General features: G+C 40.9%; 1 protein-coding gene across 3 annotated transcripts in view; it reads right to left on the reverse strand.

The window, feature by feature from the left end:
• Positions 1-4322: 4322 nt before the first annotated feature.
• Positions 4323-20358, reverse strand: part of LOC110955062 (cadherin-22) — a 167337-nt gene continuing 151301 nt past the window's right edge. For all 3 annotated transcript variants that reach the window (XM_051948352.1, XM_051948353.1, XM_022199935.2), the window contains 4 exons: positions 16317-16434; positions 12523-12672; positions 12061-12162; positions 4323-6220 (listed from right to left, as the gene is read on the reverse strand). In XM_051948352.1, the coding sequence (XP_051804312.1) occupies positions 5691-6220; positions 12061-12162; positions 12523-12672; positions 16317-16434 (900 nt within the window). In that variant the 3' untranslated portion in view covers positions 4323-5690. The remainder of the gene's footprint in view (positions 6221-12060; positions 12163-12522; positions 12673-16316; positions 16435-20358) is intronic.

Raw genomic sequence — 20358 nt, forward strand, 5'->3', positions numbered from 1 at the left:
GGAGAGAAAACAAGCCCACCTCCTCATCCCGCCCTCTAATCCGACTTGGTAAGGTCCAAATTACCAACACCTGGCACAGCGCGGGGTATTTATGTGCACCACGACAACACAGCGAGAAGAAAGGAACATACGCTTAAATGACGAAACCTGTAGCAACGTTTTAAGATAAAATAAAAACTTTTAGATACCTTGGAGAGTTGCCGCAGGGAAAGAGGGTTGTGGAGGCTTTATCATAAACCTGAGTAACTGACACTAACAGATGAAGAAAATCCCCCTGCTCCTACTATATAAACCACTTATTGAGGCTAAACATACACATCATTCCACCACACCATCTTGAAAAGAAAGTTTCTCCTTAAGCCTCTAAAACTCTGACTTCAGTATGTAATACATGTACAGCAAGGGCTCTTTTGACATTGGCAAGACACTCACTTGAGTCAGACCTCAAGGACAATACTTGAATTGAAAAGACGGAGGACACTTGTGTACAAAGTCTGTAGGGTCAAAAGATTTGCTCTAATCAACTGCATAACGAGTGGCATTCTGTCCTATGCTTACAGAATGAAGAAAACAGCAAGCAAAATAAAACCTTCAAGAAGCTGTTGATTCCTAGTCGGGCCACTGGTAGTTGCATTACTTCTATGTTGGAGATTTTTAGGCCATTTTTTCTTTGTTTAGATTCCCTCTTTGTACTAATCTAAGTGTCTTTATTGAATATAAACCCATCAACAAACAAATAACCAGACTGCAAAATGCCCAATGATCTTTAAAGAGTCCATATTATATGCATTTTTCACATTATATTGTTTCTTTCATTTCTCAGGTTAGAAAATGAATCCTTGAACAAGTCGATCAGGATTGCAGCCTGTACATATAACATATTTCTACAATAAGGCATGTGTACGTTATGTGCGGACATCGAATCACGTGACCTAAATATGTAGCCAGCAGTGATAAGTCACAGTAAGTCTGCAGCGGTGGATTTGTAGTAGGATCGCAATCATGTGATCGTCAGCAGGCAGATGACATAGTGTTCACTTGTCATGGTTACAGTACCGCGATCTCACAATGATACAGAAACCTTTGACAAATCCGTGGATTCAGACTATAAGCTGCATCACTGCCAAAGTCTAATCAGGTGGTGCTTGTGTCATTTCTGACATTCCCTGAAAATTTCATCCAAAACTGTTATTCTGTTTTTAGTAATGTTGCACACAGACAAACAGATTAACAGAAGGACAAACGTACGCCGTTCCTCACATGACTCCGCCGTGTTCCTTGGTGGAGTAAGAAAATAATCATTGTAGAAGATGTGTTTTTCATGGAAATAGCCCCTTTCCTGGCTTAAAAAGGTACTACTCTACACTACATGATGGCCAGTTGTAAAATAGGTGTAATTCAGCCATGCACAAATACACATTCTTGGAAAATAATGACACAGAAAGCGTCAGTGGGAAAATAAGGGGATTGTTTTCTCGAGGTTGTTATGTATGGAACCAAGGAAGTCTGAATCTGTACTGCAATTTCAAGGTGAAAATGCTTAGCCATAAAGTCGACTGCTGATTTCTTTAGCAAAATCTCTTCCAGCACATAAAAAAATGCACCATACGACCATGTTAACAAGGTAAAATAAATGAATACAGACTGAAGGGAGTCTTTACAGTCTGGTTAGCTCTGGCCGTTGGCTATGCTGTACATATTTCATCCCTCTATGAGCCGGTGCACAACCTCATACCCAGCAGGGCCCTTTTGGCTGTTCCAACATTTAGAATTAAAAGAAAGTGTAACTTGACTTTTTTCCCACTAGGACCTCTGTGATTTGGAGCAATCTGCCTGAGGAGCTCAGGCGATAGCACAATCAATATGATCTTAACATCTGAGAACCTGTCCTTGTAGATGTGTTTTTATTTGATGGTGTCAGTGTTGGCTCAAAGTGGCAAGGTGTTCTTTGACTTTACTGCTGCTTTTTTTCTTCTTCTGTGGAGTTATTCACATGTCTGCTTGGGTTTCCTCCCTCAGTCCACGGCCACGCAGGTCAGTAGGATTTATCACCTGCTTATTGGTTTTTCTGTGTATATGTGTGTGTTAGCTCGGTAACAAACCAGGGACCTGTCCAGAGAGCAGCCAATCTCGCTCCCAATGCATGCTGGGTAAGGCTCCGGTGCCTCTGCAGCCTTAACAGGAGAAGTCATTTGGAAAAATGGTGGCATGTTTTGATCTGATGCTTTTATGCTTCTTTATTATAAATCCTATCTCGCCTTACTGTGTGGTTTCATGCGTTATCTCTCAAGGCAATTTCATTTCATCTGAGTTTTGAATGTACTATACAAATAAAGGGTATCGTTGTTTTTGATTTAATTTTGTTTAAAATAGATCAAATAATCTTTGCAAGCCCAGGTAATGTACCGTCACAAAAGCAAGAAGAACAAAAAAATCACGTTCATTATCCGAGCTTTGAATGAAGAGCTTGTCTGGGCATGGTAGAAGTGTCATTTTGTAAATAAAACACACTCCATGCAATTCTCTGAGTGCAGTTTTTGTAAAGAGTCAATGGCCATCTCACTATAATAGTCATCTCACTTTATTACTTCAGCTTGTCACAGGGCTGCATTTGTGTTGCAGTTTAAGTCAGGTTTGCTTATGCAGTGGGTTTCAGCTAAATGGATTTGTTTTTACTCTGCTGAAGGTGAAAGCTTTGTTTTCAGTGTGTCTGAAAACTAAATAACTAATGCTATTCAGCTATTAGGCTATATATGATTGATATTTTCTGCGGCTCCCGTTCATATTCCCCCCCAATGTTTAATCAATTGTCATTACCCAGCCAAGTACGGAGAGAAGAGAAGAGGATATTTAATGTGCACACGGCTATTCCCCTGGAGAACTGTCAATCACCAAACGTCTATCTGCATAACTAATGATGGGCCTCGTGGTGCCCTTGGAGTTGGGGGGGAAATGTTCTGATTTATGGCAACACATTCATATGTTCACATGTGCAGGTCATCACTAAAGAGTGGCATTTTCTGACAGTGATGGAAGATGAATGAAAAGCTCATTTGTAGGGAAAGTACTGATGTATAAAAGTGACCAGGGGTGCTTTCTCGCCCCAAATATGTACTTACTCTTTAAACCTCTGCTTTCACAGCAATAGTCACATGAGCTGTGGCTACGCAGACAACACTCTGCTGTACAGAGATTCTTTGGAGGCATGTAATTGTGCATTAACCCATCCCTGTATGACTGTGGCACTGACCTACATTTGTGCATATCCATCCAGAACATGAGATCTGCTTGTCAGTTCGAAAATCCTGTTAGACTAAGAGCTGTGATTAATAATGGATGACCAAACCACTCCTTGGCAAAGATACACAAATAAATACATACACTGATGTAGTGTAGTTTCAAACGCTATCGTGGAGGATGCTGTATGTTGATATAAACTGGACATGATGGACAGAACTCAAATTGCGGAATTAGATCGAGTTGTTTTTCTTCAACCTCATTACACTCCACATCTTCCTACTCTATCTACACATGCCCCTTCGTTAATTACAGAGCTTTCAGATGGTGATTCAAATAAATAATGGAAGTATTGCGGATTTGTAACCATACCAACCACGCAGCACCATTAAGTCAAGCTGTGCCGCTAATTGTGGCATCACTCCTGTGCTCATAAAAAAAGACTAAAAGTGTGACAGCTGCAGTACTTTGGATTTCTTTTCAAGTTGCTTCCACTTCAGCTCCACAACAGAAGAGACAATCTGGATAAAGCTTCTTTTTGTCTAGCAGTGAGGGATAATTTATGTTTGCAACACAGTTCAGTGTCAATTCTCGGCAAACTATCAGTCGATACAGTAGACCTATTCCTTTGAAAACGCAGTTGAATGTGAATCCCAGCTACTGTCTGACTGGCCGTTTTAGCAGCAGATCATAAAGATGAAAGCAACTTCGTGTGCCTCAGAATCCTCTGGTGACTACGACAATTACAGTAGTTTGGCAGAAGACAGCCGGGAGGGAGACGCACTGAGAGGAGAGTCTTTGTTTGGCTGTGGCCTGTCATATGGTCCGTTTGTTCCCGTCTACGCCTGTTCTCTGAATCTACCCCTGGTGTAAACAAAAGCTTGCTCCACAATTATTCATCATTCAGGAGACATCTTCAGCTAACAAGTGGCAAACAATAATTAGTAACACGGACTCTCTATTTACTTTATCTCTGTGATCTCATTTACGCAGCAATTCGTCGAGCAACTTAGTTTATTCCACACAGCGAGATGTAGGTTTTTACCAAAAAAATTAAATATTTATTTGTCTTCAACTTCATCATCTTCTTTTTTTTTTTTTTTTGAAATTTTCCATACATTTGCAAGTTAAGGTCAACACTGAATAGGTTGTGGATATCAGGTGGATGTGACCAGTCCATTCATCACGCGTTACCCCGTTATCCACTCCCTATTGATTAGACACAGCCATTCTGTTGTTACTAGTTCCCCCTTCCTCCCTCCCCAAAAAGAAACCAAATATCAAAAGCAAAAATCAAACAGGATATAAAATGAACTGAACATATTGTACACATTCACACACAAATCTGGAATGAAGATTGGCTCCCTGTGGGACGCAGCTGGCCCCCAGCCAATTCCGTGAAACAGTCATTTTTGTTTAGTCTTAAATCACTGCTGCGGTTTGTGCCTTATTGCCTTACAAATGGCTGTGGAGAAGATAAGAAAAGAAATTGTTAACACACAATTGTCATCAGTTTTTGACCTCTAAAAGCCCCCCCCTTTTTATAAATCAATAAAATACAGCAAAAAGTGCGTCAGTCTGAGCCGTTCTGACTGAACTGGAAGCTCTTTCTTCTACAGTTCATTCATTCCAATCGTTCCCCCCTGCCTTTCTATCTGCCTTTCCTTCCCATATATCTGTCTTAAGTTGGTTATTTTACAAAAGTGGTCATAGAAAATAAATAAAAATATTTTCCAGAAGGTACTTTTTAGATGATCCTTGAGTCACCTCTGCACCGGTATTGTGTGTCCTCTGTCGCTGAAGTCCTTCTTTCTTTCTTTCTTTCTTTCTTTCTTCCATGTCGTTCCTCGTCTCTCTTGTAACGTTCCTCTCACCCGACTCCTCCTTTAGCACGTCAGCAGCAGAGTTCTTCACTGTGGTTACCAAAGCGGTTGTGGTATAAATAAATAAATAAATACATAAAAACAAATAAATAGATAAATATTTCCTTCTTAAATAAATACATGTCTTTTTCCAGACACTTTGCCTTGGCATGGTTTACGCCTACCTATATCACGTTGATGCTCTCGAATCAGTCTCACAGCTTAAAATAAAAGTCCTCATCTGGGAGAGAAACGCGTTTTCCCTCAGCACATCTAAATGGCAGTTTTGGATACTTTTACCCCCATTCTCTTCCATTTTCACTAATATCATCACAAGCTGAAGTCTGAAAACTCACAGAAAACAAACAAGTGTATTAAAACAAAAAACAGCATTTTCTCACAGGAGTTCAAAAAGTCTGAGACTGGGAATTTTCCTAAAGAGATAAAGAGGTGATACTCTGTCTTTACTGAGTACACAGTGCTGGCTCTGATCTCAGATGAGTGCCAGAGGGTGAGAAGAGGAGACAGAGAAAGAAGGAGGAGGAGGAAGGAGGTGGAGTTTAAATGTGTCTCTACAGAGGAGAAGCTGTGCTAGGACCCTTCCTCCTCAGGGTTTCCTGGAGCATAGTAGCCTGCCAGTTGCCTGAAGCGTGGTCCCCAGTCGCTGAGGTAGGAGAAATCCTGCTCCGAGGTGGTGGACAGCGTGTGGATGGAGCTGAGTGAAAGTGCGGGTGAACTGGTGCCTTCAAAGGCGTATGTCTGGAAGGAGTCATATGGAGGCACCGACAGGTCAGCGTCGGCCTGCTCCACCTTCTTTCGGATGTAGCCTTTGAAAAGGGAGAAGTCTGTCGCAGCCGCCGCAGCTCCCTCTGCACCGCCACCCACCCGGCTAGCTTGTATCCACTGTGGCAGGGAGCGGATGTCTGGGCCAGAGTCACAGCTCTTGGCCTCTGGGAAGTCATAGAGGTTTCTCAAAGCGCTCATGTCATACGCCTGAGTGTCCTGCTCTCCTCCGCCCTCGTCGTTGTACTTGATGACGTTATCCCTCATGTCCTCCTCGTCCTCTGCCATCCTCTGGCCCTTCCTGTGGCGTTTCAGGGTTAGGATCAGCAAGACAAGAACTGATGGAGAAAGGAACAGAACAAGACAGAGAGGAAAAAGGTCGCAGCTGTGATTTCACAGTGACATTCAAACATGTACAGTGCAGGTTAACTGAACAGGTTTACACAGAAAATCTACTGGCACGATTTGTATCCTCATGTTTTAACACAACATGATATACAGGTTCAATATGAATCTGTCAGATTAACCTGAATTGTAAAAGGATTTTCTAAACTGTCATTTCAGCAAGTGTTTTGAAGTCTGTGACTTTCACATTCAAGGCACAGTAGACAAGGATTAGGAGTTGTCAGGCTTAGTTTAAAGAGCTTGTGTCCCGAAATTGAATTCTTCTCCATTTTGTTAAGAGAAATGACACACCAAACCTGAATCCAAGGCATTTATCAGCAAATAAAACAACTGTACCAAAGAAATTAATTATTTTAAATGTGTCAACTGTGTACAATGCGAGATGGATTTGCAAGTACTTTCATGGGAAAGTTCCAAACTACACCCACTTTAACTTTGATTTCACCTCTCAGGGCAAAGGCACAACAGGGGAAGATAATATATTATCAAGTTTTACATTTCAAATGCATGAGCATTGATTTTTCACAATCCTGATTGCCTTGCCCAGAAATATGATTCAAAAGGCCTAATGGAAGCCAATCTGTATATCAATACTCATCCAAGTCGAGTGAACGTAAGACTTTGTGATTCTCCAACTTAAAACTCGAGGCAACCACCTAGAAAGAGACAGAACTGCCTTGGGAAAATTTAGACTGGATTAAAAAGAGAAAACAATTGAGATGGATCATGTTATAGACTAATGAGACGAGAGGAAAACAAAGGCCGTATCCACAGATAAATCAATGGGGCTTTAATTTCAGCTTAGTTATTTTAATTACTGCCTACATTTGTGATTAGACGAATCTCACTTAGCTCAGACACCCACTCCTTGACTTCATCATCCCTCCTCAGGGCTCCACTGTTCCCCTTGACACTTCCACTAGATTTGTCTGAGATTTTCAATATCTTCAAATGTCATTTTCAGTGATCATAAAAAAACATATTACAACCAGTTATTAATGAATTATGGACACTGAGGACAGTGAGAAAGAAGGCGCATAATTCCATTTTCAGTCGATGGGTAAACAGCAATCTAGTCATTTTATGATTACCTAATTAATAAGAATGTGTGGAGAGATTCATGTATAGTACATTGCAAACAGTACATGTTAACCAAATGAGAGCGATTGTATTGAGAATGATTTTATTATAATGCTGCAATCACTAAGAGGACAGTGTGCAGACATTAAATATAAAAAGAGGAAATGCCATCACAACAACAACAACAAGGAGAGAGTGCAGGACTCTGCCAAGGCTGGCCAGTTGTATTATTTCCGGTGGCTGAAATCTTGGAGAAATTTGTGGTAGAAATCACAGTGCTATAGAATGTGGCTATTTAATATAGATGTACCCACAAACAAAATGAGCTTGCGCTGAGCACAGGCGTGTGTTATCCATGAGTGCGTAATGTATGGATACTTAATCGCGTGATCTAAATACGTAGTGGGCGGCCGGAATTGATGGGACCGCCACAATTTAATCAATTGTTCCTTGTATCATTTCCAATGGATAAGTCCCGATAAGTCCGCAACTGTTAGTTTGTAGTAGGATCGCAATCATGTGATTGTCAGCAGGCAGCTGAGATAGCATTCACTTATTGCCATAGTTACAGTGATGGCGTGTTGTTATCTCGCAATGACAAAGAAATCTTGAACAAATCCATGGATCCAGACTATAATCGCATCACTGCCAAAAACTATTCACTTGGTCCTTGCATCATTTCTGACCTTACCTGAAAATTTCATCCAGATCAGTTAGTCCAATTTTGCGTAATGTTGCTAACAGACAGACAGACAGACAGAAAAACATACAAACGTATGGCAATTGTCCTAGAATTCCGTCCCATTCCTTGGAATAGTAACAACAATTAAAAAAAAAAGACATCTACCTGTGCAACTACAGTGTCTGTCTAACTGGATGGACCATTTTTACACTCATCATCCCATGTCTTCATATTGTACTTGATATCGACCAGAGGCCTGGTTATTTGCAAACACTCCTTACAACAAGATCATAAATGTGCTGACTTCGAAAGTGAAGGTCACTTACAAATGACAGTAAAATTACCAACTTCTACACAAATGGATCCATGTAAGGCTTGTACAGAGAGTCAGGCATTTGTTTTGAATCAAAGAATAAATGAAAATTGAAGCAAAAATAAACGCATGCTGTAAATTGCAGGCTGCTTCTTGTAAATTTAGTGAAATGAGGCACAGTTTATTTGTTTACTCTTCTGTAATGAAGACGTACTTTCCTGCTCTCCCACTTTACAACATCATCTGAACTTGTTAAAAGTTGGAAGGCACGTACTCTTTGAAACAGTTACTAATGGTCTTAAAATAATCCTCATAAATGCTGAAAAATACTGATCACTGGTGGTAAGACTAGCTGTTCAAGTTGACAATTTTGGTCCTCAGTCCTTGAACTTTGATTTGATAGTGGGATTTTTTTTCCATGTCCATGTACTGACTGTATTAACACAACCAGAATTCCTTTTTTCTTCCTTTTAGCGGGCACAGTGAGCAACTACTCTAACGAAGTGCCAGTGAAAGGACATTTAGATAGATCATTAACCAGTAGACACCATGCATCTTGTGGAACAGATAGCTTCCTGCCTTAAACAAATGCCTACAAGCCCGGGGTGATAAAAAGACTGTCAATTATAATGGGTCCTGTGCTGTCTGGGATAGCACACATTGTTTGATGCTCCAAACCTACCAGACACCCATCCATACCCAGCGAAAATGAGATACGGCGACATTGTTTCACAGTCGAACTAGATCGATGTCAGGAGTTTTATGCTGCGTACAAGAAATTCACACATGTTAAAGCACATACATTAGCATGCATTCTGGACAAACGCACTCTCTCACAGTGACCTTGAAAGTCAGGTTTTGTCTCATCCTCCAACTCATTTCTTTCTCCAAAGCAAAGGGCAAAACAAAAACACATCAGAATTATATGCCGATGGTATCTGTATAAATTACTTGTTGCTGCTCCTGGTAATTGTCTTCATTTGGCTTAAATGGCTTAAAAATAACTTCCTGAGTCCTCTGCCTAAAGAGCCGTGCCAGATTGAAAAGCCTTGCTAGTCTTGAATGGGGATTTAATGCAGTATCTCTGACTGATAATGTACAGTTGTTCTCCTCTTATATTGTTTGCTGGGCTCCATTGGGGATGCGTTGTCTGCAGCCTTTGTATTTATTCTTCTCCTCCCTGAATGGGGCAAATTAATTGCCAAGGGGTTGAAGAAAAAGTCATGGTTTGTGGTAAACTGTGGCACACACTGCCATGCATACTTAAGAAGCACTAAGACAATTACTCTAAATTCACACTAATGAGAAGAGTAATAGGAAGCAGAAAACCTGACGTTATGAACTCCCTCATATGTGCATATTAGCCACTTCTTTAGAAAATCCAGTTTAAGACCTGTTTAAATCCTTTTTTGTAAAGCAAAGATGATCAGATAACGTACGTCTGACTTCTTAATGCCACTACCTTTTAGGTATGCGGATCCTTGAAATATAATTTGTTGAATTAGAATATTATCATGCCTTAGGAAATGTTAATACAACACCGTGTACACAATTTACTGTTGCAGGAAGCATATGTACCTGTGTATAGCTGACTCCTATACATACAAAGTCGGTCCCCATGCGTACAGATGTTGCGATAAGCGTTCCTGACAAGACGGTTAATTTACCCTTGGGCGGTGCTGGTTGCCCTCACGCGGGAGTTCATCACAAGCAGATGGGAGGTAATTGGAATGGATGCATGCAGATGCTGCGACGCACTGCAATGGATTCATCACATCAGGCCTATAAATGAACTGATGGAGGGACTGTTTGTTTGTAAAGTAATTAGGCAGAAATTTGTTTTCATTTTTCTCATCATGCAGCAATTGATGTAATAGGTGGTCCAGCCTCTGGAGAGAGAGAGGGAGCTGGCTGGCTGGTTAGGTGGTCACTGTGTGTGTGAGAAGACAATAATAAGAGAATGGATTGCAAGTTAAGAGGTGGGGAGTGATTTCTCTGAGCGTGGCGATGCGTGCACGAGCAATTTGAGCGTGTGCATATGTGGCACAGTAAGTAAAAGGGGGAGTCAGGAAAGAGCTGGGCACTGTGCAGTCGAGACGATGAGATTGCTGTCACAGGCCTCACTCTCGTGTTGTTATTCACACCACATGATAGATGTGAAAACACCGCTCTTCCCCATGAACCAAAGTCCCGCTGCTTTGAGATTTCATTGTCCACATGTTGACTATAGCAGAAGGTAGGTGCTCCAACCGAGCCTGTCCCTCAGTGCTTTGATTAGGGCCATGTAGAGTCCATTTTCTAACACCCACTCAAACAGGATGGCGTGGAATCAACAAAGACTGGAGACAATGGACACTGGAACCAACAGGGCATCGCTTCTTTATCACAGGAAACATAAAAAAAACTCTGCAAAATGTCGATTTTATTCCACTGAGGCTGTCATGAAAAAATGTCTATGTACAATGGATCTCCTTTTTTTCCACTGAACAGCTTTTTTCTAGTTTAAGGGTCAAAGAATTGTTTTCATCTCCAGCTTGTGAGGCGGTGCCATGAAGCCCAGAGAACCAAAACCATACACTGTAAACACAGATTTTTTTTTTTATAGCCGGCAGAGGTTGCCTCAGATTTGTACATAACATTTTTGTTGAGGCTTTTAAGACCACGATGAATAAATGATGCTCTGCTTTTGAAGTTCACTGCGGTAGATGGTTTGGTTAATGGAGACAGAGTTTTAACAACTCTCATTAGAAAAGCTCTTAAAAGAAATAGATAGCAATGTTAGTCACAGCTAAAGCAGCGTAGTGTCACCTCATCCATCATCCCCTGCCTGTGTGACGTAAAACGTGCAGAGGCACGAGCGGGGGAGACAAAACACTGTGACAGCGCTGTCGTTTCTCGCTGTCACTGAGGAGTGGGACGCTAAGACGTACAGTGGGGGAAGAGCGAGAAGCTAACTCATAAAAATTTCAAATATGTCAATATCAAACATCTACGGTCTCTGAGAGGGTGAATGTGTGCATGCTTGTGTATGTTGGCGCGTGCACATGGGTCTGTATCTGTCTATAAAAAATCTAAGAATGTCTGGAAAGCCTAGTCTATTTAAAGCCTGCTGTACCAGAGGGATACAAGTGCTGAGGCAGCTCTTTTGCCTGTTTGCTCCCCCTAACCCCCACCCCCCCACCACCACTTCACTCCCATTCACTCCATCTCCGCCTGTGTTCCACAGATCAAAGTGGCTTGATATCATTCATAAAACCAGTCATCATCTGTGCTCCCGCTTAAACAGAAGCTTTCTGCTCATAAAATGAAGAAGCAAAATGTCCAATAAGCACACGAGAGAAACATGAAAAATGTATCTACTTTTAATGTCGTTTGAGTTTTTTTTTCTGCCACTGCATGTGCAGTTCTGTTCCTGAAATATGGATAACTTCTAAAAGTGGTCAATCCATTAAAAGACACATGCTTGGTTGCGTGATTTTATGCGCAGAAGAGTGGTGTCTTTCGGTTTTTCACTCTTGCATCCTACCACTGAGGAGAATGTTCCCAGTGGTCTTGCAGGAGTAGATGAACTTAGCTATGACCCCCGAAAATGCAACACTAATAAATTGTGTCTTAGCCATCCATCACACAGTCATACGTTTATCCCTCATACATCCATTCATACATACATACACACATGAGAGAGTACATCTACTTACCTATGAGGATGAGCATGCAGACCAGCAGTGCTATAAGCGCCCCCGGGCTGAGAGCCGCACTCATCACGTAGGCTGTGGCATTGCAGGACTGGATTTCTCCCACTGTGTTGTAAAGGGACAATCAGCATTTATTGTACAGATTTAACAGCAGTGTTGAGTCAGTTCAGTGGACGGAGACTAAGCACTGTCCTAGCAAGAATTAAAAAAAAAAGTCAGTTTTATCAAGCATGTATATATATATATATATATATATATATATTTATCAAGCTGAAAACGGTATAGTGGGCCATTTGGCTCCAGATTTTCAGCCTTGTGTTTTTCTAATTTACCACAAATCTAAGCTGATAAGAACTGCTCGCTGACCACAACAACCACATGTAGATGACCTTTTAGCAGGGCAGCGGCAGACGGTGACAGTGATGATGATGCTAGTAATGGTGCAGCTCCTACAGTAGCTCTCACCTGGGTTGCAGCCACAGATGTGGATGGTCAGAGTGCCCGTGGAGCTCAGGGAGGGAGGCCCGCTGTCAACCACGAGAATTGGCAGGAAGTACACGTTCTGCTCATGGCGGTTGAAGCCTGATCGCTGAGTGTGGATGCCAGCTGTGTTGTCTGGGCGGGGGGTGTGAGTTAGTTTGGGAGTTTGGGGTCAGAGAGACAAGGCAGAGCAGAGAATTACACACGTGTGACTTCATATCTGAAGAACAGAGTCGCTTTGTCAGCTCACTACTGTCTGCCCTTTGTGTTTTTACCAGGCTATAGCAAATTTGATGAAAGTCCATCCAGTGAGTCATTTTTATTTGACTGCTTTTTTCTCTCTCTTGTGATTTCAAGACTGTACTGAGAGAAGAAACAGAACAACTTCAAGGGCTCATCATACAGGCCAAGTTGACATTGCTAAAACATCAGGAAAAACGACAGTACTCAAAACTTACACTTGATAATATAAAATGCTCACCAATTGACTGCATTGAAAATGACTTCTTTAGGAAACTGTGGTGTGTTCAAGTGTTTACGAGCAACGCTGACAAAGCATCAAGCACCGTCCTTGCACTACAAAGCCAGTAGGATAAATCATTTCCCACAATGGATAGTTCAAGAACTTCAGACAGAAAGTGTCAGGATTGTCAGGCTTAACTTGTTAAATGATTTCACCAGGAAAGCAAACTATTTTTGTGCCATTAACATTCATCATTGCTTTTTCTTCCTTTTTCTTTGTTCAAAACGTAGCAGAGAAAATGAGAGCGAGAGGCGCTGTTTGAAATTATACTTCGGCGATGTATATATGAGCTCTCTGCCGGAGACATGGATAAATGTAACAGAGAACGCAGGACGAGGCTTTGACAAATAGAGTCAGAGTAGCTCTGTGGGTAGACCTGCATAGCGGATGGAAAGTAATCCATCTCCTAGAACATATATCACTGTTATCCATGTCACCCTAGAGATCTTTTGGCACATGTACAACAATTTTCATATTATAGTTTATGTGCGGGAATGTTACACCCCAGAGTTTGTCCTTTTGACTTATACACAACATTCTCCTCCATGGTTGCATGTTTCAGAAAAAACAAGATCCTCTCGAGACACATAAAAACACATATACAGTGTATATAGAGTCATCTTATGGGGCTTTGAATCAAAACCAATACACTTAAAAACTTGGCCATATATAAATTTTGATGGAAACTGCCTCCCACGGTCACCTTTACTGTATCTCAAAGCAGCAAATGATATTAGTTTTACGCTTCACTTGGAAATTCAAATGAACACAAAGCAGCATGAGCCTGAAAACAAGTCCTCTAAACTCTGTGTGTTGTATTGTTTCGTGTGTAGTGTTCACACAAATATGGCTCTTCCTAGATGGCGCATTCCTTTAGCGTAACGCACGCAACTCACAATGAATAAGTAATGTTAACCTAAATGTTCACTTCTGCCTTTCTTCCCTTTGTATTATATGAGATTTCCGATGTGGGACGTTTCCCAGGTAACACGATGGCAGTTTGTCATGTAGCAGCAAACTTTATTTGGTAAGATAAGGTTCTGCTTTACAGACTGCCAGCAATGACTTCAAAGAGTTTAGCAACGTGGGGAGAAAAAAAAAAGCCTTTTTATCATTGTGTGTCAAGGCTTGGAGACAGAATGCAATGTGAGGCCATGATGAGGAAAAGAAGTGACAGATTGAAAGTGACAGGTTGACAAATGTGTCCATGAAAAGAGACACCAGAGTGGAAAAAAGAAGGGTAGGAGGATAAAAAAAAAAGTCAGGGTGGTGTGTTGTTTGCCTTTCACTGCTTATATACAGGAGTGGCTACGTATATACTTCAACAAATGTGTGCGTCAATGTGTGTGTGTAGGGGAAAAAGGTGTATAATTAAGTTTCAGACTATATATATTGCGATTATTTATCATTCTCCCTGATCACCCACATGCATACCTTTCCACACTGCCAGCCTACACCCACAGTAACACAGAGGTAGTGGCAGGAAAACAGAAGCAACTGATTGACTGCAAGATGCTGTGGAGTATGTGAATTTAAGCATGTGTGCATACTAGGGTAAAGAGATGAGACAGAAAGAGCCAGAGGGACATATCTGTCAGACTATTTCCTACCTCCTACCCTTCTATCCACATATGTGCATACAGTGTGTTATCACGCGGTACACAGGGTGTGTGGTATGTGCTTTTTTGTTTCACATGCATGTGAGCAGGACTGCAGCAGGCCTCGCTGCCTTCACATGGTGACATTTCCCTGGCTCGGGCTGCTCCCCTGACATTTTACTGGTGTCAGATCAATCTTGATTTAGCCAGATGTCACATTTACTTAGGTACATGTTTCTAAACGAGGATCTGGGTGCGTTTGCAGAAACACACAAGCATGAAAAAACTCATCTTCCTGACAAAGCAGAGCCATCACCGGGGAACACAGTGATTTTAATGTTTCCTTACATTTTGCAGATACATATAAATGTTGGGTTTAGCACGATTTTTCACGACACTTGAAAAATAAAGTTAATGCATTTATACAACATTCTGTTACTGTAGAAAAAATGCTCAGCCTAGCATTGCAGTTTGTATAATCAAGCAAATTTCTCAAGACAAGCTGTAAAAAATGCTGTCTGTAAGTACATGGAATCAGATAGTGTCTGTTTACTAATAATATATACCTGAACAGGTGGTGTTCACCTGAAAGTAACAAGAAACAAACATCTGCATGATTGAGGCAAATGCCTAACCACAGAGAAAACGCACTATTTTGCTTTTGCTTTGAAAAAGTGAAAAGTAATTTTCAAAACCGCCTGAAAGGGAACTTTATGAAAAGACTCATGTTAAAGTCTCTCCCGGCATTAATTACACCCTAAAAAGCTCAGCTCTGTTCATCAAAATCACACATTTAGAAACAGTTCTTATTTTCCCATGAAAATAACCCCATCAAGCTTTGCAATGCTTTGGCTGTAACTCGACACCCTGCCTTTTGTAGTATGCTTGAACAAAGTATTCCTGCTTGTCTTTCTTTCCTCATACAAACCTCCACCACTCACTGCAGCTCGAGCACACCAGCTCACCTACGATACTGCCCAAGCACTGTAAAATCAGTCTACAATGCACAATAACAGTAATATCAGAGTAGTTTAGTCTCGCATATTAAAGAATTGTGATACAGATAACGCCACCTCATAAGTTGACAGAGTTGGTTCCTTAGGTTTGTTACATATGAAGCCCTGATTGTCTGAATCTGTGGTTTTGAAACCGTCTTTGTAACACTGCGGTTTCGAGGCAGAAATGCTTAGCCATGGAATTGATTGCATATTTTTCTCATGCATATTGAACCTCAATATTTACGTGAACAATGTTAAATATTTGAGCTAAGAAACTACAATTACTTGCTTACTAGTTTTTGGAGCTGCAGTCTTTGACACTAAGTCGACATTGGATTAAGGTCAACATTTGAGGATTTGCCTCATGCATTTTAACAATTTCTCGCCTTACAGGGCATTTTAGTAAAGGTTGGTAGCACCCTGAAGTCTACCATCTTCACGACTTCATTGTGATCTTGAAGATATGACAGTTTTGCTTAGCTGTGCTGTACTCAGGCATGGTAAAAATGTGTACACCCGCTCACAACAAACCATACAACTGACCTCATAATGACCTTACTCTACTATTAAAGACTGAAAATTGTGCTGGTAATGACATCAGTACAGCTACTTAAACACGCCTCTTCATCCGTGACCCCAGTGAAGTATCTCTGCTCTCACCTTTGACATCCTGCAGGGTGAAGTGTCGATTGTTGGAGGCTTCAGGGGCCAGGGTGAAGTAAAAGTGATGCCCAGATTGTGGCTCATCTCTGTCTACCACACTGATGGTATGAATTAACTGAAGAAAGAGAGGCAAAGCAGGGGAAAAAAAGAGAAAGGAAGAAGATAGAAAAGAAACAGGGGTTAGATTTTTGACTCAGATCTGCTCAATGGAAACAAGAGAAAGAATATAAAAGGCACTTTGCATTTCAAATGCCTCATGAGGGAGGGAGTGAGGTGGAGTGAGTGTACTTGGATGCAACAGACTGAGAAGCCTTCCTATGAAAGAGTAGTTCAAAGGGGTTAGAGTCACAAAGAGATAAAAAAAAGTTCTTTCTCCAGAACATTGACACAGCAGTATGAAAAATGCCTTAATGTTAGAAATGCAAAACTATCATAAAATGACCCGCTAAAAATCTTTTTTTTTTGAACAGTAAAGGACAGAGACTCTGTGTGAGGTTGCCACATTTGCTCTAAGAAGGAGCAAAGTCAAAATGGAAATAAGCTGAGGAACAGAGAAGCAAGGGGACTATGAGGGGGGTGCAGTCCTCCTATCTAATGCAATCACAGTGATCCACATTCAAAGATAAAAATCAACTGTGATCCAATTTTGAGAACTCTGTGTGGACACAATAAGGTGAGATAGGATTCGGTGTGAGCTGCGCAGACATCAAACAGCCCCTGGAGATCCTTTCACCTTAACACGAGGCTCTCAGTGACAATTCATCCTCCTCTCATCCTGCTACATCAAACCACAAGCTGTTAAATGACATTTTCACATCGCATCCGCTGGCTCTGTTTCCTCTGTCAGTACACAACGTATGCGTCTACGTTTGTATTATTTTCATTCCCTTCACCTTTGTTTACTGCATACCCGTGCTACATCAGAAAAACCAAAAATGTGCACTCTTCTGGTGTAGCCGAATAAAATAAAATCTGCAAACAACACTGGGTGGAAAATAAAAGCAGGATTTGTTAAAAAGCAGTGAAAATGTCATAATTATTGATAGAACTGAGATTTTAAGAAGACAGAACACTCTGAGACAGTATCACGAGAGCATTGTGATGTACATCTGGTTTATGATGGATGTTTTTATGTACAGGTAAGCTTCCTGTAGCATCACACTACATTTTCTATATTTCACTTCCTAAAACTGTCATCATGTAAAGTCTGTAAACTAAAAACTGAAACACGTTTTAAATATAGGCCATTTTCTTAAAATCCTATAGTCACGTAACCCTCAATCATTCTGATGAGTCACAGCTTTGAATAATGCTTGCTGCCCTTAAGGTGAGTAAAGGTATTCTATTTCTACTCTATGACTGAAACAGATTTATATTTTGCCTGGGAATATTTCATCAAAAGCTCAAGATTTTGCATACTTTCCTTTTATTTTTGTTTCTGGTTAAATAATGGATCTATTCTTTTTAAAGTACTTTTGAAGACAGATTTGACTTCCTCTACAGCCATGTCTTTGTTGTGGGAGCTGATGCTGCACACCTGCAACAGTGATTCAATAGTTACACCCATACTTGGCATGAATGAAAGGCAGAAATGGGTTGCTTAGTATGTCAGTAAGCAACATTTTAGAATACGAACACAACACATCGACTCCTGACAAAGCACTCAATTATTCTTACAGAACTGCTCTGTACTTTTAACAAAAAATAACCATTACAAAACCAAAAAATGATCACATCCTAACAACTTTTGACTCGGTTCTGACACTTTAAAGAAACAGTTTGTCATTTTAGAAAGTCAGATAAGAAGATGGACGGCATTTTCATATTTGTCTGTTCAATGTTACACAAAAGCCAGCTTAGCTAAGCTTAGCATAAAGACTGTAAAGAGCTACCCTGATTAAATCTTGACTAATTCACAGATCCCAATTTGTTTGTGCAATCAGTACAAAAATAAATCGTTAAGTAACAACATCATTCCAATGATGGGTCGCTGCCCAGATTTTTGAACTAACTGAACAAAGGAGATGAAATCATGGAATTAGTGAGCTTTCAAGGTGATTGCTGGTGGATTAAGATGCTTTTGGACTAAGCCAGGCTAGTTGTTTTCCTTTGTTTACTGTTTTTGTGACAAGTTATGTGGGTGCTCATGTCAACTTCAAATATCTCACATTGACCTGAAAGCGGCGACCACCTTTTCATCTAACTCTGCCAGAAAGCGAGCGAGCATATTTCTCAAGATTAAAAACTGTACCTTTAAATCAACTATAGAATGATCACAATACAGTTGAAAACTAAACACTTGCTTGTGTTCCAGTTTCCTCTCTAATCAGCGGCTTAGATGTACAGTATCTACTGCTGTCTGTCGATCACACAAGGCAGCAGACGTGCAACACAGATGGCAAATGCCATTTTGTCAATAACTCATTCATTGTTTTCACAGAGGAAGTTGAACGCTGCCACTGGCTTTATGGAATCTGACTTCTCTATATTTTCTGTTAAAGCCTGTTTGATATCTGAGGTATTTGTTCAGCATCCCACTCCTACTATCAGCAGCACTACTCCCACTTCAAACACACTCCGCTTTCCACATTAGTCTATTGTTAGGGGCTTTCACTCTTGGCAAAAGATCTTCCCTCTAAACAATTCTACATTCTTTAATAGCCAACTTAAATGACCCGCACTCGTCAGTGAGTTGCATGAGAAGGAAATTGTATTACACAAAAGAGGATTGAGAAGCTAAAGAAACAAAACAAAAATGTTACCATCACAAGCAGTACACTTGGATATAAACGTGGCAATATAAACTGTGAATGGTTGGGAAAAGAAAATGACAGGCAATCTCTTTTAAGTCGACCGCCAGCTTTTGTTATCTTTGTCGAACCTTGAAAGGAGACTATCAAAATCATTTAAGCTTCGGAAGTCAGTTAATTTATTTATTTTGTTATTTTCTGCAAACTGCTTCCCACAGAGTGATCCTTTCGCTGTTAGAGAAGACAAGTTTCATCTTGCAGGAAGTCATCTCATATCTGTTTCAGGCGCGCACACACACACACACACACACACACACACACACACACACACACACACACACACACACACACACACACACACACACACACACACACACACACACACACACACACACACACACACACACAGGTGAACTGCTCGGAGGCACCGCTCAAAATCAGCAGAGACACACATGACAAACAACCCCCAGAACTGCTATTAAGTGAGGCATTTCTCAGAATGATTAAAGCAGGTTGTTCGGTGGCTGTAATTCCTTTGTCTGCACACAAAAGCTCACAATATCAGATAAGATCAAGGGGAAATATATCAAGCCATTACTCAGCTGTTACAGTAGTGGTCTCCCCTTTCAGGTGCAGGATACTCAGAAAATGTTAAACGCAGCTTTGTTTACTTGACTGAACCCATCTTGGGTCTATCTTCTCTGCGCCACCTGTATACCTCCTCGGCCTGCTCCCTCCATTCATCACTGAGATCTCCTCTTCCTCTGATTCCTTGTCCTTTACAGTTATCTTGTCCAAAGCATCTCCCTCTTATCCTCGTCCTTTCCAGAAAAAATGTGTCCTTCATTCATCATCCATCTGCAAATTGATTATTCAAACAATAATAGTGGAGATACACCGCACCTTTCTCATATATAGAGACATCCGCTTTATTTTTTAAGCTCATGTTGCCGGTCTCTGAGACATCCTCAATTAATTATGAGCCTGCGTGGTGACAATGCATTACTGTGACTAAGCTACTGCCAAGCACACTTCCGGGACACAATTGTACCTTCACAATAAACAACTACTCAGCATTGCCATTGCATCACAGAGAGAACCGGCTTAGTCATACCCACGGCTCAGGGAGGCTGTTTGGGATAATATGGCTTACTTTGTAATTACAAAATGCTACGGCATGATTTCAGGGTAAATCACATGCTTTCTTAGCGCAAAAAAAAAAAAACAACCTGCACTCGCGAAACACAGCAATACATAGAAATGAACCAGGCATGGCCGCCTGTGTTCCT

This window comes from Acanthochromis polyacanthus, chromosome 5, assembly GCF_021347895.1.
Source record: "Acanthochromis polyacanthus isolate Apoly-LR-REF ecotype Palm Island chromosome 5, KAUST_Apoly_ChrSc, whole genome shotgun sequence".
Taxonomy (NCBI): domain Eukaryota; kingdom Metazoa; phylum Chordata; class Actinopteri; family Pomacentridae; genus Acanthochromis; species Acanthochromis polyacanthus.